The 23964-nt window shown below is 47.9% G+C and overlaps 2 protein-coding genes across 2 annotated transcripts in view; both read left to right on the forward strand.

Annotated features, from left to right (window-relative positions):
• The window catches only part of LOC309536833 (cytochrome P450 2F3-like), a 109664-nt gene extending 85837 nt beyond the window's left edge, over window positions 1-23827 (forward strand). The window contains exon 9 of the mRNA XM_082231192.1: window positions 23491-23827. Within this exon, the coding sequence (XP_082087318.1) occupies window positions 23491-23672 (182 nt within the window). The 3' untranslated portion in view covers window positions 23673-23827. The remainder of the gene's footprint in view (window positions 1-23490) is intronic.
• LOC309536895 (cytochrome P450 2F2-like) lies at window positions 499-18748 on the forward strand. The gene is made up of 6 exons (XM_082231284.1): window positions 499-959; window positions 11754-11916; window positions 13830-13979; window positions 16054-16214; window positions 17161-17337; window positions 18528-18748. Exons 1-6 carry the CDS (start codon window positions 774-776, stop codon window positions 18708-18710), a joined length of 1020 nt encoding a protein of 339 aa, XP_082087410.1. The 5' UTR covers window positions 499-773; the 3' UTR covers window positions 18711-18748.
• Window positions 23828-23964: the final 137 nt, after the last annotated feature.

Raw genomic sequence — 23964 nt, forward strand, 5'->3', positions numbered from 1 at the left:
TGATGGTGTTTCCTGCTTGGCAGGGGGTTGGACTCGATGGCCCTTGTGGTCTCTTCCAACTCTAGGATTCTATGGTTCTATGATTCAGCTCCCTGAGTTCCCACATTTGAGAACAGATTGCTGGACCTGGATGGGTCTGATCCATCAGCCAGAATCTTCTTACATTCTCATGGAACCTCCAGGTCCAGTGGCAGTCTATCTAGGTTTTTCAGTTCTTGGGGGGAGAGGGGCATTTGGCCACTGTAGGAACAGGATGCTGGACTTAACCCTTGGGCCTAAACCAGCAGTCAGGTTCTCCTGGTGTCATTAAGGTTTCCAGGGTCTGGGTGGGGCCTGTGAAATGGGGCTAAAATGGGGAAAGTGTGGGGAGTGGAAAGCCAGGTGAAATGAAAACCAGAAGTCCAGCAGGTCATCACAAGCCGCAATATGCAAAGTGTGCATGACTCAAAAAATCCTGCTTTGGCAGCTAGAAGCTGGGAATGTAAACGAAAATTTCTCAACGTCGAGAGAGAGAGCTGAAGCTGGAGTTCGGTGCCTTTCCCCACCGGCTCGGCTGATTTACAACAACGTCCTGCTGGGGGGCAGGAAAGCCGCACGTGCCTCGTGGCTCCCTGCCAGACCTTCCCTACAGCCTTGCGGGGGAGAGACGGCTCCAGGCCCAAGCAGGACTGTAAACAGCCGTAAACTTCAGGAGTAAAATACAGGGGGGATTATATACGCACCCATATATTCAGTGCACAGGGGAAAGTCCACTTCATCCTCTCTCTGCAGCCATGGACTTCAGCGGGGCAATCACCCCAGCGTTGCTGCTGCTCTGCCTTTCCTGCTTGGTTTTGTACCTGAATGGGAAAAGGGGGGGCAGGAAGAGTGGGAAGATGCCCCCCGGCCCAGCCCCGCTGCCTTTCGTAGGCAACCTCTTCCAGTTAGACCCCAAAGAAATGCACCGATCTCTGGAAAAGGTAAGAGACAAACTCTCTCTATTTCCAGGGGTAACTTAAATGGTTGAGTTTCGTGCTTGAGCGAAACGCCAGACCTGTCATCATTCACGGCCAAGCCAGCGACCACAAACACCTGTGAAACCGGTTTAGCCAGCAGAGCTTCCCCATAGAGCCCAGGGCCTCTTGCAGGGGGTCACTCAGACTCTGCAAAACAGCCAGAGTACAATTCGAGACATGGATTTTATTCGGAGCCAGCAGTTGTGGAGTCATGAAGACCGGGACACTCAACGTGGGAGGACTGCTTCCTGCTCTCCGTAACCACAGCCAGGCCACTGCTCAGGCTGCGGGAGAGGAGATAGGAGAGAGCCACCTTCAAATATCTGAAGGGCTGTCCCGTGAAAGGTGGAACAAGCTCATTTTCTCCTGATCTGGAGGGTAAGACTTGAACCAGTGGCTTCAAGTTACAAGAAAGTAGATTCTGACTATAGTAAGAGCTGTTCAACCGTGGAATGGACTCCCTTGGGATGGGGTGGACTCTCCTTCCTTGGGGGGGGTCGTCTTTATTTATTTATTTTTCCAAAAAAAATATTGATTTTCCAATAATTTTTTAAACAAAAAAAAAAACCAGATAGACAAACAAACATAAATCATAACCTTATTTAAACCAATCTTAGTAACATTGTTAAGTGACTTCCTCATATCCCCCTGGTTGAATTTCAGTGTATATCTTTTGTAACGGTTTTCCAAAACCAATATTCGCCTAAAATTAACTTAATCACTTAACCGCTTTCTTTCTTTCTTTCTTTCTTTCTTTCTTTCTTTCTTTCTTTCCAATTCTGCATTTAAACATATTAATTCATCACATTACATATTTAAATCCTAAGCCTATCTGACATTTGCAAGCTTCCCAATTTAAATTATCTTAGCATATTTAGCTAAAAAGTTTTTAAATTTCTTTTTTAAAAAAAAGATATTTATTAAAGTTTTTTTAAAATATAACAATGAAAATGAAAAATAAAAAGAAACAAAATACAAAATACAACATAAAAACAGTCAAAAAACAAATAATTTTCCATAACATATCTTCCTTACACTTATTTCCCAGACCTCCTCATACCTCCCTTCTTTGTATTCCGCTTCAATTTATTAGTTCAGCAAATCCTTACCATTAAGCTTTTACCCATTTGTAAACCTTTTTTTTTTTTTCGTATCTCCTAAAGCATCTCCTAAAGTTTTTAAATTTCCTCCATTCCTCCTGATAGTCCGCCTCCTTCTGGTCACGGACTCTTCCAGTCAGATCGGCTAGCTCCGGAAAGTCCATCATCTTCATCTGCCAATCTTCCACTGTTGGTATTTCTTGTGTTCCTTGGAGGGTCTTTAGTATAGGTTGGAGGGGTCCCTGTCAGGGATGCTTTAGCTGATATTCCTGCATTTCAGGGGGTTGGGCTAGATGGCCCTCAGGGGTACCTTCCAACTCTACAATACTATAATTCTTTGATTCTGCACCCCATTCAGTAACTACAGCCAAGCCACGGCTCAAAATACCAGGAGCAGGCAGAGGTGGTCCATCTTTCCCCCCCCCCCAATAATTTTTATTGAGTTTCATACAAATATAACACATACTGTAAAACAAGTAAAACAAAAAATAAAAAAGCAAATAGAGCAAATAAAACGAATAAAAGCAGAAAATATAACAACAAACACATAAACAACACAAATTAGTTAATTAATTAAACTTCCAACCTCATAAACATATTGTTTGACTTCCTCTAGTCCCTCCCATCTGAATTTCCTTGTATCTGAATGTAACAGTTTTCCAATATCATTATTCAAAGACAATATTCCAATTATAATCAGATTTCCTAACGTTTCTTAACATTCTAAATCTCATTTATTTAACTAACTCCTAATTTAATCCTAGGTCTGTTTGGTACTTTAATGGAACTTCTAATTTTATTTTTATTTTTTTGTAGAATTTTATTGGTTTTTCACAGTTTTAATACACAAACAATACACAAAACAAACAAACAAACACACAAACTAACATGTATAATTTCATATCCTTTTTTCTTAAACCTTACTTCGCCGACTTCCCCATACCTCCCCTTTCTACATCCCAATTTCCAAAATTATTTCAGCAAATCCTAGCACTAGGTTTTATCAAATTTTTCCCTTGGAACTTCTAATTTTTAATATTACAATATTTATTCAAATAGTCTTTAAATTTCTTCCAATCTTCTTGATATTCCTCTTCTTTCTGGTCGCGGATTCTTCCAGTGAGGTCAGCTAGCTCCATAAAGTCCATCATCTTCATCTGCCGTTCTTCCACAGTTGGCAGAGGTCTTCCAACTGTGGCAGAGGTGGTCCATCTTGGCTACCATTACCAGAAGGTGACAGGCCGGCATAATTTCTCTAGAATGGGGAAGGGGAGTCAATTTGTCCCCCACCCACCTTTTCCCTCATCATTTGGAAAGTGAGTCAGCACCTGGGATTAGATAAAAGAGGTTTGGGAAGCATAATCAGCTGGGGAAATCTTCCTTTTCATGACTTAAATCCTGGCTAAACAGCTGACTAGCTGATGCGTCCGGTCTGGGCAACTGTGAAACTAATTTCCCAGCCGGACTTGACAGTCAGGGCAATGGGGAGGCAGTGCCTGGCTGTGTGAACAGAGGTACCTGCGAAGCACCAAGTGCACCTCACATCCCCTCTGACTTTGCAAGTTTCCCATTCCAGCTGATGGCTATTGATGGCTACTGGCCGGGATAGCATACCCTCCAACATAAGGTTACCAGATTTTTTTCAAAGAATTGGGGACACTTTTTTTAAAAAAAAGAGAATAATAATAATAATTGTTACGGCTAAAATCTGGGTGCGGGGTTACTCTGCCACCCAGCTCGTTGGACTAAGTCCGCGGGTCCCTGCGGAAGAAAATGAGCTCAGCCGGACACAGGAGCAAACTGCAGAAGATCCAAGTTTATTGCGCAACAGGTTCAAGGCGAGATTGAACAGCGAGAAAGGGGTGACATGAACTTTTGAAACTTCCCTCCATGTCCCAGAATACAGTGCAAAATACATCCCGGTTACATCATGAATACATTAAGAAGAGGTTGGGTTACACAGATTACATCACGAATACATTAGGAAGAGGTTGGGTTACACCGGATTAACATATGGAGGAGGGAGGGGGGAATATGCAGAGCTGGAGATATGCGCGGATAAGCACATCCTGAGAAGACAATGGTCCATGTATGCATAGTCTGTCACCTGGCATCGCCCGGAGGAAGGGCTTGGCAGAGCGATTTGACCGGATTAGGGTCTTGACACCTTGATTGAGGGATTATGGAGGACAGGGGAGGTGTCATGGGGTCCTAGAGAAATTGAGCAAATTGGCACGTTGATTTTCTATGAATTTTATAGATTTTAGTCCCTTTTGACATTGACAATTGGAAATAAATGGATATATTGTAGCGAAGAAGGAGGTGAAGAAGACATGCTCCCCCTTCCGTATCATAATAAATAAAATAAATTTTATTTATACCCCACTGTCCCCGGCCAGAGGCGGGCTCAGGGCAGCTAACACCAGTAAAAAGTACAGTAAAAACATAATGGGGAAGACCCCAATTTAAAACACAGGTTAAAATGCAATTTAAAATGCAGCCTCGTTTTAAAAGTAGCCCATAGATCACATAAAGGGAGGAAAACATAAGGGTCAGACTGAGTCCAAGCCAAAGGCCAGGCGGAACAGCTCTGTCTTGCAGGCCCTGCGGAAAGAAATCAGATCCCTGATCAGGGCCCTGGTCTCAGGAGACAGAGCATTCCACCAGGTTGGAGCCAGTGTTGAAAAGGCCCTGCCCCTGATTGAGGCTAATCTGACTTTCTTCGGCCCAGGACCTCTAGGGCGTTGCTATTTATGGACCTTGAGGTCCTCCATGGGGCATACCGGGAGAGGCAATCCTGGAGGTACGAGGGTCCTAGGCCGTGAAGGGCTTTAAAGGTCAAAACTAGCACCTTAAAGCTGATCCTGTACTCCACCGGGAGCCAGTGCAGCTGGTATAGCACCGAGTGAATGTGATCCCATGGCAAGGACCCCGTAAGGAGCCTCGCCGCAGCAAAAAAAAAAGTTATTAAAAAAAGTTATTTTTAAAAAAAATTAAGAAGTAATATCTTCTGTTCTGTGGTCTCCTCTGTCACGCAGCCTTCCTCTGGGTCCCAGCCTGCTCTCTTGGAATGCCAGCTGCCGTGGCGTAGGCTCAGATCCGCCTGGGCTCGGCCACGTGTCCTTGCCCTCCCAGTGCTCTCCTACCTCTCCTCAGCAGTGGCGGCAGTGGCACGGCAAAGTTGGGGCTCCCCTCTTTTTTCTCCTTCTTCTGTCTCTCTCTTCCTTCTCCTTTTCATCTCCTCTTTCTCCCTGTGTCAGCTCTGGGGGTTTTCCTGGCCCTGGAGCGCCACTGGGCTCTCGCTCCTGGCTCAATTTGGGTCGCGGGAGGGTCAGCGGTTCCCTCCGTTGACGTGCCAGGCGTCCCCGGTTCCCCCTCGGCAGTGGCGGCAGCAGCGGGCATCTCAGCAGCCCGGAACCAGCCTGGTAGCGCAGTTGGCTCTGGCTGGCTTCAGGAGCTGCTCGCTGCCATGGCACCCGCCATTTTGCCTCGCTGGAAGTCCCCATATGATATGTCTTGTGCCATTGAACCAACCAAGCAACATTCATTCCCTACTAATAAATCTATAACACTTCAAATATAAATCCGGGGACATTAAATGAAATCCGGGGACATTCCGGGGACGGATTTTGTCCGGGGACAGATTTGTAGATCCGGGGACTGTCCCCGGGAAATGGGGACATCTGGTAGCCATATTCCAACATTTCTCTGATGAAAATAGGGATGTCCCGTTCCATAATGATAATCTCACTATTTATACCCCACACATCTTACTGGGTTGCCCCAGCCACCCTGGGCGGCATCACATCAAATTCTAGTCCCGCCAAAACAGGGTGAAATCTGGAAGAGATGGGTGAGTCCGTATAATCCGAGAAGAGGTATTACCTTGAGCAATTAGGGTTGAGCAACAGAAGCTTCTGGGCCAAGAAATGCGCAATGGGCCTTTCGTTAAAGATTAATCCCAGGTGAGCTGGAGCTGTCAGTGTCCTTCTGTGGAGATGGTAGGAGCAATGGTAGGAGATGGTAAGATCAAAGAACCTGATACTCGGATTATCGTTTTTGTACGTTATGATGGTGTGTGTTTTTTCTGTTATTAAAGTGCAAACCACCTTTTGATCTTCGGATGAAGGGTGGCATAGGAATTTAATAATGTCATCCTTTGCAATTCCCACCGTTGGGATTTTGTTGCATTGAATTTCCCATCGCGATCAAGTATCACATTGGCACACAATCATAGAATCATAGAATTGCAGAGCTGGAGTTGGGGGGGTCCCTTCCAGCTCTACAGCTAGGGACAGTGATGTTTCTTTACATATATAATTTTTATTAGTTTTTGTATTTTACATTTTAGACTATTCATTTCAACAACCTTAAAATATCAATGACTTCCCCTCTTCTCCTTCCATGGTTCAGTTTGCATGCCATAGATCCCTGCATATTTTACAAAAGCTGTACCATTCAATATTCCATTATTACACCCATCAAAACTTATTTACCCTGTTGAATTTATCTTAATGCTGCCAATGTTTTCAAATGTACACAATTTTCACCCATTAAACACTTTTCATTCTTCTTTAAACGTATATTCGTCTTGTTCTCTTATTCTACAGTGGTGCCTCGTAAGACGAAATTAATTCGTTCTGCGAGTTTTTTCGTCTAGCGAATTTTTCGTCTTGCGAAGCACGAAATCCCATAGGAATGCATTGACATTCAATTAATGCGTTCCTATGGTCAAAAAAAGTCCAAACAAAGCCAGATTTGGTACAACAAGAGTTTATTAAGTGCTCTTTAAAGTCACACATACTGTAAAGAGCATTTCAAAAATTGAAGGAACAATAAATTAAGTTTCTAAGCATGACAGGAAAAACATTTAAAAATCAACAAAGTGTACATTACATTTTCTAAGACTCTGGGGGACAACTCGAAGAAGGTTCCTCTTCCACTCTTTGCTTCTTGCTTAAGAACCTGTCCATGGTCTGCTGCTTCATCCGCCTTTTCAGCACCTCCCTGAAAGGCGACATGACCGTCATATCAAAAGTGTTCGCAAGGTCACGTGCCATGTGCTTGTTAGGGTGGTTCCGCTCTGCAAAAGCCTGCACATCCTTCCACTTCATGCAAATGTCCCTCAGTTCTTTGGAGGACAGCTGTTCCTCAGTTGCTTCCTCCTCTTCCAGCGAGGCCTGCTCCTGCGCAGCCTCTGCCTGCAGTTCGACCAGCTCCTGGGTGGTCAGCTCATGGTCGTGCTCCTCCACCAGCTCGCAGACGTCCTCCTCTGTGACCTCCAGGCCCATGGTCCTCCCCAAGGCAACAATGTCCTGCACCACTGTTGACTCTGGTGCATCAGAGTCACTTGGTGCCACACAGTCCGGCCACAGGCTGCGCCAAGCGCAATTCAAATTTCTCTGGCTGATCCCTTTCCAGGCCGTGGTGATCATCTTCAAGCAGGTGACGATGTCGAAGTGGTCCTTCCAGAATTCCCACAGGGTGATGGTGGTGCAATCAGTCACCTCGAAGCATCGCCTGAAAAGCTCCTTGGTGTAGAGTTTTTTGAAATTGGCGATGACCTGCTGATCCATCGGCTGGAGCAGTGGCGTGGTGTTAGGCGGCAGGAACATGATGTTGATGAAGCTGAACTCCTCCAATAAGTCCTCCTCAAGGCCTTTAGGATGAGCAGGAGCATTGTCCATCAGAAGCAAAGCCTTCAGCGGCAGGTCGTTGTCCAGCAGGTACTGTTTGACAGCAGGGCCAAAAGCAAGATTGACCCAGTCCACAAACAGAACACGTGTGACCCAAGCCTTACTGTTGGATCGCCACATGACACTCAGCCGCTCCTTGTTGATCTTGTGTCTCTTGAAGGCCCGTGGGTTCTCCGAGTGGTACACCAGCAGGGGCTTGATCTTCAGGTCGCCGCTTGCGTTGGCACAGAAGAGCAGACGGTCCTTCATGGGCTTGTGGCCAGGCAACTTGGCCTCCTCCTGAGTGATGAAAGTCCTTTTGGGCATCCTCTTCCAAAACAGCCCGGTCTCGTCGCAGTTGAAGACCTGCTGTGGAACGTAGCCCTCCGTCTTCACAGCCTCCAGGAACTCCAAGGCAAAGTCTTCAGCCGCAGGAACATCAGAACTCGCAGCCTCTCCATGCCTGACCATGCTGTGGATTCCAGATCTCGTCTTGAACTGGTCAAACCAGCCTCTGCTTGCCTTGAAGACTTCTGGCTCGCCTGAGGTTCCTGGCTGTTCCCGGATGAGGTCTGCGTGCAAGGCCTTGGCCTTCTCACAAATCACGGCCTCAGTCACTGTGTCCCCTGCATGCTGCTTCTCTTCTAACCAGATGAGCAGCAACTTCTCGACCTCCTCCAGAACAGCTGGGCGGTTCTTCACGATCCTGGTGACTCCCTTGGCTGCATCAGTTGCAAGGATCTTCTCCCTCATCTTCAGGATGGTGTCAATGGTCGGTGGGTTCCTGCCGTACTCCCTGGCGAGGTCTGTCACATGCATACCACCGTCGTGCTTCCGGATGATCTCCTTCTTTATTTCCAGTGTCACCTTCTCCTTCTTCCTCTCGCCGGCCTCTGCAGCAGCAGTCTTCTTCGGTCCCATGGCAGCACAGCTCCTAGCTTCGTAAACTCGGGGGGGGGGAATAACCAGTGCTTCACACCCAAAAAATTCAAAAGCACCCAGCCACCCACCACACAGGAATTCAATCCCAGAACCAAGTCCTTGAATTCCAAACACCCATCCCAAAATCCAAAAACCCCCCCAAAAAGTTTTCAAAATCCTCAAATGGCTGCAAAAGAAGTTTTGGAAAAGCTTTAAAAATCACCAAAGTCTTCAAAAACCTCAACTGTTCGCCAGCCACCCACCCACCACACAGAAATTGCAAACCCCTCCCCAACTGTTGCAAACCCCTCCCCAACTGCTCCCCCAGCCACCCACCACACAGAAATTCAAACCCAGAATTTTTTTTAAAAAAAAAACAGCAGAGTCCCCCAATGGTCACAGAAAATCATAAAAATTCAAAAAAAAAAAACAACACAAGCTCCCAGATTCTTGCAAACCCCTCCCCAACACCAAGTCCTTGAATTCCAAACACCCCAACCCAAAATCCAAAAACCCCAAAAAAGTTTAAAAAGTTTAACTTACCAAACGGCTGCAAAAGAAGTTTTGGAAAAGCTTCAAAAATCAGCAAAGTCCTCAAAAACCTCAGAAAAGGCTACCACACCGCGTTCTATGAGTTGCTCCTCGAAGTCAAGTCGCAACTGCACCTCTTCAGGCAATGCACCCTGGGTATTAACGGTTTTACGAAAAAGGAAACAAACTTGCAAGACGTTTTCCAATTTTTTTAAATTTCAGCTCGGCATTTAATACCATTCTACCACAACGTCTGATGTCTAAACTGGAAGATCTGGGGCTGCCGTTATCACTTTGTGGGTGGATATTGGACTTTTCATCTCATCTCCCTTGCTGTATTATATTGTATTGTTTAATTAGTGTTTTTATGGAGCAGTCAAGTAATTTCGTTGTCCCCGAATAGGGCAATGACAATAAAGATATTCTTATTCTTATTCTTTTTGTCTTGCGAAGCAAGCCCATAGGGAAATTCGTCTTGCGAAGCAGCTCAAAAAACGGAAAACCCTTTCGTCTAGCGAGTTTTCCGTCTTGCGAGGCATTCGTCTTGCGGGGCACCACTGTATAAGCTAAGTCTGCCAGCTGCGCGTATTCCTTCAGTTTGAGATGCCATTCTTCTCCTCACCCGTTTTCCATTTTGGGGGCTAAGAAAACGTGGGCCGCAGTGGTAGCACACATAAATAGCCTGTATGACACCTGGGAATTTCCATCTGAATTATCCCCAACGAAAAGGACTCTGTGGGAATGTGTTAAGGAATATGTCAGGGAACTGCCATCGGAGGGACAGGTGGTGGAAGGGCTCACGGAGGTTGGGAGAGACCCTGCAGCTGAAGCAGGAACCAGCAGGGGGAGAGGTGGGTCTCTGAGGGAAAGCGAGCAAGAGGGAGGGCTCAGGGACACGTCCAGCGAGAACAGTGGGGAGGTTTCTGGACCTCCCATAGGGAGACCCACTCCTCGCCGGAAACTGTCACGCCACGAGTCCAGAAGACGTGTTTCCGTTAAAGAGCTTTTATGCTGGAAGCGATTCTGAAAGCAACCACTGTCGGAATCTGAAGAAGTGTATGTGTATCTGAAGAATGTGTATCTGAAGAAGTGTGCATGCACACGAAAGCTCATACCAAGAACTAACTTAGTTGGTCTTTAAGGTGCTACTGGAAGGAATTTTTTTTATTTTGACTATGACAGACCAACACGGCTACCTATCTACTGTCGGAATCTGCAAGTGACTAGAGGAGCCATGTCTGAGGGGCTCCGTCACAGACAGAGGTTTGTGGGCTTGAACAAACTCTGAGGGACTACGATTTTACGCACAAGCAGCTCATCATCCCTTCACAGAATACATGAAAAAAGTCGGTGCTGGAGCTTAAAAATCAATATGCAAAAGTTTAAAAGGCGCAAGGAGATAGGATAATAATATATTAAGGATGGAATAACAAATAAAGTGAATAATGCAACAATAACAAAAATAATAGCAAGTAAAGAAGATTGCACACAGGTGGAGGGAAGTACCGGGCTGTGAGGAGGGAGGTGAAGGGATTCATTGAAATTGTTAAAGATTGGTATAGGATTGAAGAGATTTGATTTTTTATAAAGATTCTATAAGGAAAGCAGAAAGCAGCAACAAAAATCAAGTAAAGGTATCGGAGAGGAGATCAGTGTAAATGAAAACATGAGACTCATGGTTTTGTTACATGTGATTTTATTTTGGAGTTGTCCGTTTATTTTGGAGTTGTTTGTTGTAAAGAATGTATATTATGAGAATAAAATAATAAAGGATTTGGAGAGAGAAAAGGACTCTGGTCTTTTTGGAAAAGTACTTTTAAACATTTTTTTCAATTCATTATAAATTATTTCCCAATAGTCTTTTACAAGTCCGCCACATATAATAGAACGTACCTTCGGCCTCATTGCATCTCCAGCATTTATATGATTCAGTCTTATACATTTTAGCAAGTCTAAAGGTAAAGGGACCCCTGACCATTAGGTTCAGTCGTGGATGACTCTGGGATTGCGGCGCTCATCTCGCTTTATTGGCCAAGGGAGCCGGCGTACAGCTTCCGGGTCATGTGGCCAGCATGACTAAGCCGCTTCTGGCGAACCAGAGCAGTGCACGGAAATTCCGTTTACCTTCCCGCAGGAGTGGTACCTATTTATCTACTTGCACTTTGACGTGCTTTCAAACTGCTAGGTTGGCAGGAGCAGGGACCGAGCAATGGGAGCTCACCCCGTCACGGGGATTTGAACCGCCGACCTTCTGATCGGCAAGCCCTAGGCTCTGTGGTTTAATCCACAGCGCCTGGGAGTTAAATAACATCTGTAAATCATTTTCAGGCAGCGATGCTCAGTTGCTGGAAGCTACAGGTGGAGAGAGGGGTCTGCCGCTCAAATCCTGCTTTCATAATGGGCATCTGGCTGGCCAGTGTGAGAACAGGATCCTGGGCCACGTGGGCCATTGGCCTGATCCAGGAGCCAGGATCATACGTTCCTACGATTCTGTGATTCAAATCCTGTGCAACTGTCCTTCCCTTTTGCAGCTCAGCGAGAGCTATGGCCCCATCTACACCATCCACTTGGGCTCACTGCCTTGCGTGGTCCTCTGCGGATACCAGGCGGTCAAGGAGGCCTTGGTGGACCAGGCGGATGACTTCAGCGGCCGTGGTGACTTCCCAGTTTTCTATCGCTTCACCAGGGGCAATGGTAAGAAGACGGCTGTTAGGATATTTCCGTTCCACCTTAAAAGGGAGCAGGCTGTGAGTCACAGAGCCTGCATATTTCCTGTTTTCACAGGATGTTTCTGTTGTGTCTTCGCTTTCGTTCTCTCTCTGTGCTGGAGACACTGACGCAGGCAGTCATGTCTTTCTTTGTTCTGATCAACGCTGAATAAAACTTGTAAATAATGCTCTCCTGAGTGCAACTTTTGGCTGTGCGTTATCTGCTGATAGAGTGTGCATGAGCTCTAGAATGTGGCAAGCTTGTTTCTAGAAACTCATGTCGCTAATTGCTGATACTGCGTGCCTACGGGAGATCGATGGATCGTCCGGCAGACGGCTCGCGGCCATGATGGACTTTATCTCCCTGGCAGTATCCCAACAACGGCCCCCACCCCAAAGGTCAGCTAGCTAAGGAGGTCACTTTAGTGCTAGCGGCCAGAGGGGTAGATTTAAAAACAGCAATGGGATAGAGCAGGGGTCTGCAACCTTTAAGACAAAAAGAGCCACTTGGACTCGTTTCCGAAGAAAAAAACAACTGGGAGCCGCAAAACCGGGAAGGTGACGTCGGGACGGCGCGTGACTAACGCACGCACCGCCCCCATGCGACGTCACAGCCAGTACAGCGCCCGCCACAGTGGGGAGTGTCGGGGCGCACAATGCGCCTCCTCCCCTCGCTAGTATCCACCCCGGAGCCGAGGCAAAGGTGTAAAAGAGCCACATGCGGCTCCGGAGCCGCGGGTTGCAGACCCCTGGGATAGAGTTAAAAGGGATGTCTAGGACCAAGCTCAGTGCAGGGTCTGCAAGATAGGATCTGGCTATTCCAGTCTCTCCAAAATATCTCTCTCCACCCTCTGCTGAAATGTCTCCAGGGAGGGTCAGCCCCGGACCTCTGCCGCCACCCCAACCCCCCAGGCAACCTCTGTCTGCCTCTCAAACAACTCTTACCAGAAGGATGTGAAAGAGGAGTCAACTCCAGGGTGTTTATCAATGACTGGGGGACACCTGGCTTGTGGAAACGATCTCAGGGTCTTGGTGGACCCCAAGCTGAACATGAGTCCACAGTGTGATCCAGCAACAACAAAAGCTACTGCTGTTCTAGGCTGCATCAACGGAAGTCTAGTGTCCAGATCAAGGGAAGTGATCGTATTGCTCTCTTCTGCCTTGGTCAGACCACACCTGAAATGCTGTGTCCACTTTTGCACACTACAATTTAAGGAGGATTTTGATGAGCAGGAAGGTGTGCAGAGGAGGGCAACTGAGATGGTCAAGGGTCTGGGAACGAAGCCTGATGAGGAACGGTTGAGGGAGCTGGGTAGGATTAGCCTGGAAAAGAGGAGACTGAGAAGAGAGATGATAACCATCTTCAGATATCTGAAGGGCTGTCACATGGAAGAGGGGGCAAGCTTGTTTTCTCCTGCTCTGGAGGGTAGGACGCGAACCCACGGCTTCAAGTTACAGGAATGAAGATTTTGACTAAACACCAGGGGGAACTTGGCTTCTCGTAGCGAGGGAACTACCAGAAGGCCCTTGGCGCTGGACCTCAGCGTCCTGGCAGAACAATGGGGGTGGAGATGCTCCTTCAGGAATACTGGGCTGAGGCTTTCCAACACTACGATTCTACTATTCCAGAGGTTGCTGAACTACATCTCCCAGCAACCCACACAGCCAAGGGTAAAGGGGGAGAAGGGGAGTTGTACTTCATCAATTAGCCACCCCTGGCTTTCATGACCTCCCAAGCCACCTCCTCACCTTGACTTCCAGAGGGGCTGCCCCTCAGGAAGGTCTTGGGGTGTCCCCTTGGAGCGGAAGGGAGGAAATCAGCTTTGGGCAGGGAGACCAGGCACCCAGCCCCCCCCCTCCAAGCTCCCCTCGACCCACAGCTCCCCATGACTCCTACAGGCATCGCCTTCTCCAACGGGGAGAAGTGGAAGGTCCTTCGCCGCTTCGCTCTGCAGACCCTGAAGAACTTTGGAATGGGAACGAGCAGCATTGAAGGCCGGATCCAGGAGGAGGCCCAGTTCCTGGTCCAGGAGTTCAAGAAAACTGGCGGTGAGTCCTCACCTGGTGGGCGGGAGAGGATTTCAGAAGAGGAGATGGTGACTAACCAGGACGGCTTTGCTCTGCCTCCTCCACTGTTGGAGATATGGGTGCCGGACTAGATGGGCTGCCTTTGGCCTGATGCAACAAGCTCTTCTTCTGTTCTTATGGAACCTCCAGCTCCAGAGGCAGACTATCTTGATGTGGGAATGTTCTGGGGTGCAGGAGAGGATATATTGTGGGATTATATCCTTATCCAACTTGTGCTAACAATTTCCCAAAATATCAGCAGAGTTTATAGACATTCCCCTTTAAGTTCGCAACAGTAACGCTTGCACAGGTTCGCTAGAACCTCTATAATAATTACTCTGGTAATTTCCCCTTTGTTCCCTCTTAAAATACAAGACACAACACAGTCTTTATAAAAGTATAAAAGAGTTTACTCACGTTCTGTTCACAATATGATCCCAGAAGGCAGACAGGCTTAAAAAGGTTACATATCAGAATCTATCTTGTAGCAAGATAGTCCTTATCTCCTCTCTTGGCTGAGAGCCAAGAGAGCATCCTTTGATGTTTCCTCATCGAAGGAAGATGGCAGAGAGAGAGAGATGGCTGCCTGCCCTGTGCTTTTATCATTTACCTGCACAGGTGAGGCCACACCCACCTCTGGTCACATGCGAAGGAAGTCCGTCCCCAGGAAGTTTACCTGCTTGCTGGACAGACATCCATCCCCATGATCTAGCATGTACACTCTAGGAATGTTGTCATTGACTGCTCCTGTGTTTACATCCCACACTTGAGTCCTAGGTTCTATGTGAGAACAGGATGGTGGCCTAGATGGGCTCCCTCTGGCCTGATCCAGCCACCAGGCTCTTCTGGTATTCTTAGGATCCACTCTGCGGCAAGGGAAGCTACACTTGCCTCCCCTTTCTCCATTTTCCAGATCAGTGATTTGAGGTGCAGGCCAGCATGGTGTAGTGGTTAGAGCAGTGGACTCGTAATCTGGGGAACCGGGTTCGCTTCCCTGCTCCTCCACATGCAGCTGCTGGGTGACCTTGGGCCAGTCACACTTCTCTGAAGTCTCTCAGCCCCACTCACCTCACAGAGTTTTTGCTGTGGGGGAGGAAGGGAAAGGAGAATGTGAGCCGCTTTGAGACTCCTGAAGGGGAGTGATAAAGCGGGATATCAGCTGCAGGTGGAGGAGCGGAGACGCGAACCCCGTTCACCAGATTACGAGACTATCGCTCTTAACCACTACACCACACTGGCTCTCAGAGACCTGTTCAAAGGGCAGGGCTGGTCCCAGGATTGGTCACACCACATGGCCCAGGGGTGCACTCAGGAGGGAGGGAGGAGCTGTGGGCAAGGGTCTCCTTGCCTGCTCACCTTGAGGTCCTCCAAGGAAGGAGCCGCTCTGGCCCCCTAGAATCATAGAATCATAGAATCATAGAGTTGGAAGAGACCACAAGGGCCATCGAGTCCAACCCCCTGCCAAGCAGGAAACACCACCAGAGCACTCCTGACATATGGTTGTCAAGCCTCTGCTTAAAAGACCTCCAAAGGAGGAGACTCCACCACACTCCTTGGCAGCAAATTCCACTGTCAAACAGCTCTTACTGTCAGGAAGTTCTTCCTAATGTTTAGGTGGAATCTTCTCTCTTGTAGTTTGGATCCATTGCTCTGTGTCCGCTTCTCTGGAGCAGCAGAAAACAACCTTTCTCCCTCCTCTAGGTGACATCCTTTTATATAGTTGAACATGGCTATCATATCACCCCTTAACCTCCTCTTCTCCAGGCTAAACATGCCCAGCTCCCTTAGCCGTTCCTCATAAGGCATCGTTTCCAGGCCTCTGACCATTTTGGTTGCCCTCCTCTGGACACGTTCCAGTTTGTCAGTGTCCTTCTTGAACTGTGGTGCCCAGAACTGGACACAGTACTCCAGGTGAGGTCTGACCAGAGCAGAATAAAGTGGCACTATTACTTCCCTTGATCTAGATGCTATACTCCTATTGATGCAGCCCAGAATTGCATGGGCTTTTTTAGCTGCCGCGTCAAGGACTCCTCTTCCTCTTCCTCTCTCCGCACAGGGGCTCCCTTCGACCCCATCAACCCCGTCTGCCGGGCCGTCTCCAACGTCATCTGCGCCGTGGTGTTTGGCCAGCGCTACGAATACCAAGACGCCAACTTCCTCACCCTCCTGGACCACTTCAACGAGAACTTCAAAATCATGAGCTCCATCTGGGGGGAGGTGAGGAGGGGCCTGGGAAGCGGGTGGGTCCAAGCATCGGAGGAGACGCACTTGCTGCTCTCCACCCCTTTGGGGCTGCAACTTGCAGAATTGTAGAGTTGGAAGGGACAATAAGAGTCATCTAGTCCAACCCTCTGCAAGCCAGAAATCACAGCTAGGGAATATCCTCTGCTTAAAAACCCCCATGGGACGCAGGTGGCGCTGTGGGTTAAAGCACAGAGCCTAGGACTTGCCGATCAGAAGGTTGGCGGTTTGAATCCCTGCAACAGTGTGAGCTCCCGTTGCTCGGTCCCTGCTCCTGCCAACCTAGCAGTTCGAAAGCACGTCAAAGTGCAAGTAGATAAATAGGTACCGCTCCGGCGGGAAGGTAAACGGCGTTTCCGTGCGCGGCTCTGGTTCGCCAGAAGTGGCTTAGTCATGCTGGCCACATGACCCGGAAGCTGTACACCGGCTCCCTCGGCCAATAAAGCGAGATGAGCGCCGCAACCCCAGAGTCGGCCACGACTGGACCTAATGGTCAGGGGTCTCTTTACCTTTTTATTTATAAGATGACACAGTATGATAACAAATGTCACATCAAATAAAAGTAGGATCACAGAATCATAAAATTGAGAGGCAGGGCATAAATAATAATAATAATAACAATAACACAGTGGTACCTCGGGTTAAGTACTTAATTCATTCCGGATGTCTGTTCTTAACCTGAAACTGTTCTTAACCTGAAGCACCACTTTAGCTAATGGGGCCTCCCACTGCCGCCGTGCTGCCGGAGCACGATTTCTGGTCTCATCCTGAAGCAAAGTTCTTAACCTGAAGCACTATTTCTGGGTTAGCGGAGTGTGTAACCTGAAGCGTATGTAACCTGAAGCGTATGTAACCCAAGGTACCACTGTAATAATAATAATAATTTTATTATTATTACCTCTCCTTCTCCCCATTTCCCCAGCTCTACAACATCTTCCCCAGCCTCATGGACGTCCTGCCGGGGCCCCATCACCAAATCTTTCGCAACTTTGAAAAACTGCGTCAGTTTATCGCAGAGCGCATTCGGTGCCACCAAAAGGATCTGGACCCCGACTCCCTGCGGGACTTCATTGACTGCTTCCTCATCCGCATGGAGCAGGTACCTCCAAGGAGGGGGGTCCAGCTGCCCCCAGAACACCCACCCACCCCAGCACCCAAAGGCCTTCAGCCACCACCAGCCATCACCCCTGCTGTTCAATTCGTTTGGGGTAAAACCCCTGCCCTGAGGTCTCCAGTAGGCTATCAGAGCCTTGTCTACTATTCATTTATTTGATTCGTAAAAATTTATGCACACCTTGTTTGGAAAAAGGAACCAAGCAAACTTCCAAGTGGTTTACAAAAAGATTTTTAAAAAATTGAATTATTACCGTATTTTTCCATCTATAAGACGCCCCCATGTATAAGACCCCCCTATTTGGGGAGATTCCGATTTAAGAAACTGGGGGGGATCTATCTGTGTGTAAGATGCCCCCAAATTTTGAACATTATTTTTTAGGGGGGAAAACCTAGTCTTATACACGAAAAAATATGGTAGTTTTTAAAAAATTAACAGCAATAGTTTAAGACACTGTAAAAGTTAAAATAGCAATGGATCGGATTTCTAAACATTTGGGTAAAAGGTAAAGGTAAAAGGGCCATTAGGTCCAGTCGTGGCCGACTCTGGGGTTGCGGCGCTCATCTCGCTTTATTGGCCGAGGGAGCCGGCATACAGCTTCCGGGGTCATGTGACCAGCAAAACTAAGCCGCTTTGGGCGAACCAGAGCAGCGCACGGAAACGCTGTTTACCTTCCCACCAGAGCGGTACCTATTTATCTACTTGCACTTTGACGTGCTTTCGAACTGCTAGGTTGGCAGGAGCAGGGACCGAGCAACGGGAGCTCACCCCGTTGCAGGGATTCGAACCACCGACCTTCTGATTGGCAAGTCCTAGGCTCTGTGGTTTAACCCACAGCGCCACCCGCGTCCCTCTAAACATCTGGGTAAGGTTTGCCTAAACAAGCGCAGAGAAGGTGCCTGCCTGGTGTCAATTGGCCGGGAGTTCCAAAGTTCAGGTGCTGCCACACTAAAAGACCGATTTCTTGCAGCTGCGGAACAGGAGTTACGTGGCGCCAGTGGTCACGCCAGTTCCGCCAATCAAAGCAGTCGAGTGGGCATATAGAATCAGAGAACTGAAGAATTGGAGGCGGCTGCAATATCACAAGGGAGGGGGGAGCCAAGCTTTCCCCCCGCAGGAGAACACAATCCGCAATCCATCCTTGCGCATGTAGCCTCCCCTCTGCTCTCTTTCAGGAGAAGCAAGACCCTCTGAGCTACTTCCACACGGAGACGCTGGTGATGACCACCCACAACCTGTTTTTCGGGGGCACCGAGACCACCAGCACCACCCTGCGCTACAGCTTCCTCATCCTCATGAAGCACCCCGAAGTGGCAGGTGAAGGCAGGGAGCTGCGACCCCCACATTGCGTGGGGTAGGGGGGGACTGGATGACCATTTTGGGCCCTCCCAATGCGCCAGGCCACCTCGGAGGCAGGAACAGCAGGGATGTGTGGAGGGGCCCGGGGGCCCACCTTGACCTGTGGACCTCCTGCATGGAGCTCCCCGCTGTCCTCCCGGGGCTCTGGCGCTTCCTTCCGCCCCCCTCTGCCGTCTCCCGGGCGGCGCGTCCCAGGGCTGGCTCTGGCGTGTCCCGTTGCAGGCGTGGCGGCTTTTTGGAGCGGCGCATGTCGGCCGTTGGTCTTGGAGGCAACTCCCGTTGGCTTGTCATGATCACGTAGAAGTGCAACCTGGGAGGAAGTTGCCGTTGCAGCTCATTGCCTATCTCGCTCACCAACAGGCCCACAGTGTGGCCTCTTGCAGATAGACAGTAATTGTACTGCTCTCCACTTCACGTGTCCATTAAGTATCTGGTCAACCCGTGGCCTAGACTGGTTCCCTGCAGCCCAAACTTAAGGTCCACCAATGACAACATTTTGGAGGTCCCAGGTCGCAAGGTGGTTTGATTGGTCTCAACTAGGGCCAGGGCCTTTTCAGTACTGGCCCCGACTTGGTGGAATGCTCTCTCACAAGAGACTAGGGCCCTGAGAGACTTGACATCTTTCCGCAGGGCCTGAAAGACAGAGCTGTTCCGCCTGGCCTTTGGTTTGGACTCAGGCTGACCCTTATGTTTCCCTCCCCTAAGGGTCTTGATTTATCGGCTACTTTTAAAATGAGGCTGCATTTTAAATGGCATTTTAACCTGTGTTTTAAATTGGTTCCCCACCCCTTATTATGTTTTTACTGTGATTTTATTGGTGTTAGCTGCCCTGAGCCCAGCTCTGGCTGGGGAGGGTGGGGTATAAATAAAATTTATTATTATTATTATTATTAGAATCATAGAATCCTAGAGTTGGAAGAGACCACAAGGGCCATCGAGTCCAACCCCCTGCCAAGCAGGAAACACCATCAGAGCCCTCCTGACATATGGTTGTCAAGCCTCTGCTTAAAGACCTCCAAAGTAGGAGACTCTACCACACTCCTTGGCAGCAAATTCCACTGTCAAACAGCTCTTACTGTCAGGAAGTTCTTCCTAATGTTTAGGTGGAATCTTCTTTCTTGTAGTTTGGATCCATTGCTCCGTGTCCGTTTCTCCGGAGCAGCAGAAAACAACCTTTCTCCCTCCTCTAGGTGACATCCTTTTATATATTTGAATATGGCTATCATATCACCCCTTAACCTCCTCTTCTCCAGGCTAAACATGCCCAGCTCCCTTAGCCGTTCCTCATAAGGCATCGTTTCCAGGCCTTGGACCATTTTGGTTGCCCTCCTCTGGACACGTTCCAGTTTGTCAGTGTCCTTCTTGAACTGTGGTGCCCAGAACTGGACACAGTACTCCAGGTGAGGTCTGACCAGAGCAGAATACAGTGGCACTATTACTTCCCTTGATCTAGATGCTATACTCCTATTGATGCAGCCCAGAATTGCATTGGCTTTTTTAGCTGCCGCGTCACACTGTTGGCTCATGTCAAGTTTGTGGTCAACCAAGACTCCTAGATCCTTTTCACATGTACTGCTCTCAAGGCCGGTCGGAGGAGGTTTGGTACCTAGAAAGGTCCCGGGGTGTGTTGCAAAAATTAAAACATGGTGTAGCTTGGATCGTTGCTTCCTTAATCAACTGCAAGACAAGGGAGGTGTCACGATGCTCAAGAAACAGAGCAGTCAGTTGGTCTGCTGTGTTTGGGTTACATAAATACAACATCCATAAAGTTGTTTTTTAAGTGTTTTTTTAATATTTAATTTTTTTATTGAGATAATTCAACAATAATACATTTATAATACATATTACGGATATACAAACAAACACACATTTCATACAATCCTTTAAAATATTCATACATACCCATATTTAATCCCGCACATACTTCCTTTTCCCACCACCATCCCTCACCCAACCCTGTGCTAGACTTCCAATCTACTCAATTGCAATTTCTTTCCATTTCTATTACTTTCTTTCACACACTGTTAAACCAACTTTCGACTTCTTTTTCTATTACACATTGTTATCCATATTATTTGATATTTCAGTATTTATAGCGGAACTTGTTTATTCTAATAGGAGTTCCGTTTTTTCATTATTATTTTGCAAATATTCTTTAAACACCTTCCAATCCTTGTCTATCTTCTCTTTTGGGATCCTTCTGATTTCCCCATTGTTTTGGACATATTGCAATACTCCAATAATTTGGTAAGCCACTCTGTTTTTGTCGGTATTATACCACTTTTCCAATTTTTCACAATCAATAGCCTTGTGGCTACTTTTGCGTATAAATATGTCTTATCCTCTTCCTTTAAACTTCCTGGTACTATTCCCAATAGAAAGCCTTCTGATGTTTTCCTAAATGAGTATTTGAGCATTTTTTTCATTTCATTATATATGATATTCCAAAATTGTTTAATATTTAAACAGTTCCACCATATATGCATCATAGTACCTTTTTCCGTGCTGTATCGCCAGCAGGCTTCGCCGCAGTTTTTATTCATTTTGGCTACTCTTTCAGGTGTTAAATACCATCTATGTTGTATTTTAAGGTACCGGTAATTTTCTTTCAAAGTATAACACGTAGTTTCTTTCCACAATTTTTCCCATTGTTCAAGCATAATATTTTTCCCAATATCTTGCACCCATTTAATCATGGACAGCATCCATAAAGTTGATGTGGAAGGAAATGCTTCTGAGCACCACCTTGCGGGTTTCCCAGTGGTGTCTGGTTGGGACTCAATAGGCCACTGGCCCGATCCTGCAAGCACTTCTTATTTTATTTTCATTCCTCCAATGCCTTTTCCTTCCACTGGTGCCACAGGAAGCGCACAAGAAAAGCCGCTGTGTTTCCTAATGAGCAGTATGGATTTAAATATACGTGTGTGTATTATTGAAGCCTGACACAACAGTGGTCCTTAGCTAAACAAAGTTTGCACAAGAGCAATGAACGATTTTGAAAAAACTATCGCGCAACATGCAGCTGCTAAAGTCTCTGAGGGAGGTGGATTTTCGGTATGGTTTACGTACCTGTGATTTTGCTTGCACACTGCTTGGTCTCAAACCTTCCAAGTGAATAATAATAATAATAATAATAATAATAAATTTTTTATTTATATCCCGCCCTCCCCAGCCGAAGCCGGGCTCAGGGCGGCTAACAACAATCAAATAATACAACATTCTAAAATCATTTCATTATAAAATTAATTCAAATCAAATTGATGGCAACCATTGGGCTAGAGTGCTATGAGGATTACCAACGGAGGGGGTCAGACTGTGCCTTGGCCAAAGGCCAGGCAGAACAGCTTTGTCTTGCAGGCCCTGCGGAAAGATGTCAAGTCCCACAGGGCCCTAGTCTCTTGTGACAGAGCGTGCCACAAGATCGGGGCCACGGCCGAAAAGGCCCTGGCTCTGGTTGAGGCCAGCCTAACCTCTCTGTGGCCTGGGGCCTCCAAGGTGTTTTTGTTTGACAACAAGATGACAATTGATGTCGTGTTTGGAGATGTGGCGAGAGACCATCCCCTCCTAACTGACTTGCTGAAAGTCTGATGTGCCTCCAAGCATGTGGCAATCGGTGGGAAATGTCTGCCTTGTGCTCAGGTGAGGAGAAACCAGAGCTGGGATTCAGAAGCCTCGCTGCCTCTGACCAGGGAAGTTGGGCGTAGCCACCTTGGCTGGTAGCCATCAAGAGCCCTCTCCTCCCTTCCTGAATTTGCCCAATCCTCTTTTCAAACCACCCAGGTCGGTGACCATCCGGGTCTCTTGTGGCAGGGAGTTCCATAGTTCAACAACGTGCTGCATGAAGGACTTGCTTGGATCTGTCCTGACCCTCCAAACACTGAACCGCATTGGAGGTCCCCGAGTCAGAGTGTTACGAGAGAGGGAGGGAGATGTTTATCAATTCACTTTCTCAACATTAAGCATAATTTTTATAGAATTGGGGAAGGCCAGTGAACCACATTCGGGCACTCCCCATCTGCTTAAATAGATTAATAATAATAATAATAATAATAATAATAATAATAATAATAATAATTTCTAATCCAGCCACTCTGGGTGGCTTCCAACAAGTGATTAAAAATACATTCAAACTTCAGTCATTAAAAACTTCCCTAAACAAGGCTGCCTTCAGATGTCTTCTAAACATCAGATAGTTGTTTATTTCTTTGACATCCGATGGCAGGGCGTTCCACGGGACGGGCACCACTACCGAGAAGGCCCTCTGCCTGGTTCCCTGTAGCTTCAATTTTCGCAGTGAGGGAACCGCCAGAAGGCCCTCGGAGCTGGACCTCAGTGTCCGGGTAGAACGATGGGGGTGGAGATGCTCCTTCAGATACACTGGACCGAGGCCGTTTAGGGCTTTAAAGGTCAACACCAACACTTTGAATTGTGCTCAGAAACGTACTGGGAGCCAATGTAGGTCTTTCAGGACCGGTGTTACGTAGTCTTGGCGGCCGCTCCCACTCACCAGTCTAGCTGCCACATTCTGGATTAGCTCTGTCGGTAGAGCATGAGACTCCTAATCTCAGGGTTGTGGGTTTGACCGCCACGTTGGGCAAGATTCCTGCCTCGCGGGGGGGGGGTTGTGCTAGATGACCCTCCCAATTCTGCAATTCCTGGAGTCTGGGATTCTTCACACTCTCCAACCCACCCTTGACCCTTCTATGATTCTATGACCCCTTTCCTTCTGGGAATCGGTGGTGCGGATTCTAAACCCTGTTCTTTGCTCCTCGCCTGCAGGGAAGCGCATTTGCCTGGGGGCCGGCCTGGCCCGAATGGAGATCTTCCTCTTCCTCACCACTATCCTCCAGCACTTCAGCCTCCACCCCATGGTCCCCCCTGCGAAGATCGACCTGACGCCCCAATGCACCGGCCTGGGCAATGTGCCCCGCCCCTTCGAATTCAGGCTCCTCCCTCGCTAGCTGGAGGCGGGACACAAACAGAGATACCGTATTTTTCGCCCTATAGGGCGCACCGGCCCATAGGACGCACCTCATTTGAGGAAATGAATAAAAAAAAATTATCCCCCCCCCAGCCCCCAGAACAGGCTGCTATCGGTAAGCCTTGCGCGCCCGGCGGGACCTCCTGCCGGGCGTGCAAGGCTTGCGGACATCTGCCCACAGCACGGGGCGTCCTCCGGAGGGCGCCCCGTGCTTCGGGCTGCAGGCTGCTGCCTGCAAGCCTTGCGAGCCTGCGGGAACTCCCCCGGGCTCG

This window comes from Podarcis vaucheri (assembly GCF_965113315.1).
Source record: "Podarcis vaucheri genome assembly, chromosome: 7".
Taxonomy (NCBI): domain Eukaryota; kingdom Metazoa; phylum Chordata; class Lepidosauria; order Squamata; family Lacertidae; genus Podarcis; species Podarcis vaucheri.

Coding starts and splice junctions, on each gene's coding strand:
- LOC309536895 (XM_082231284.1), top strand. CDS start 774: ATGGACTTCAGCGGGGCAATCACCCCAGCGTTGCTGCTGCTCTGCCTT. Junction 960..11,753: donor TGCACCGATCTCTGGAAAAG/GTAAGAGACAAA, acceptor TCCCTTTTGCAG/CTCAGCGAGAGCTATGGCCC. Junction 17,338..18,527: donor TCCTCATCCGCATGGAGCAG/GTACCTCCAAGG, acceptor GCTCTCTTTCAG/GAGAAGCAAGACCCTCTGAG.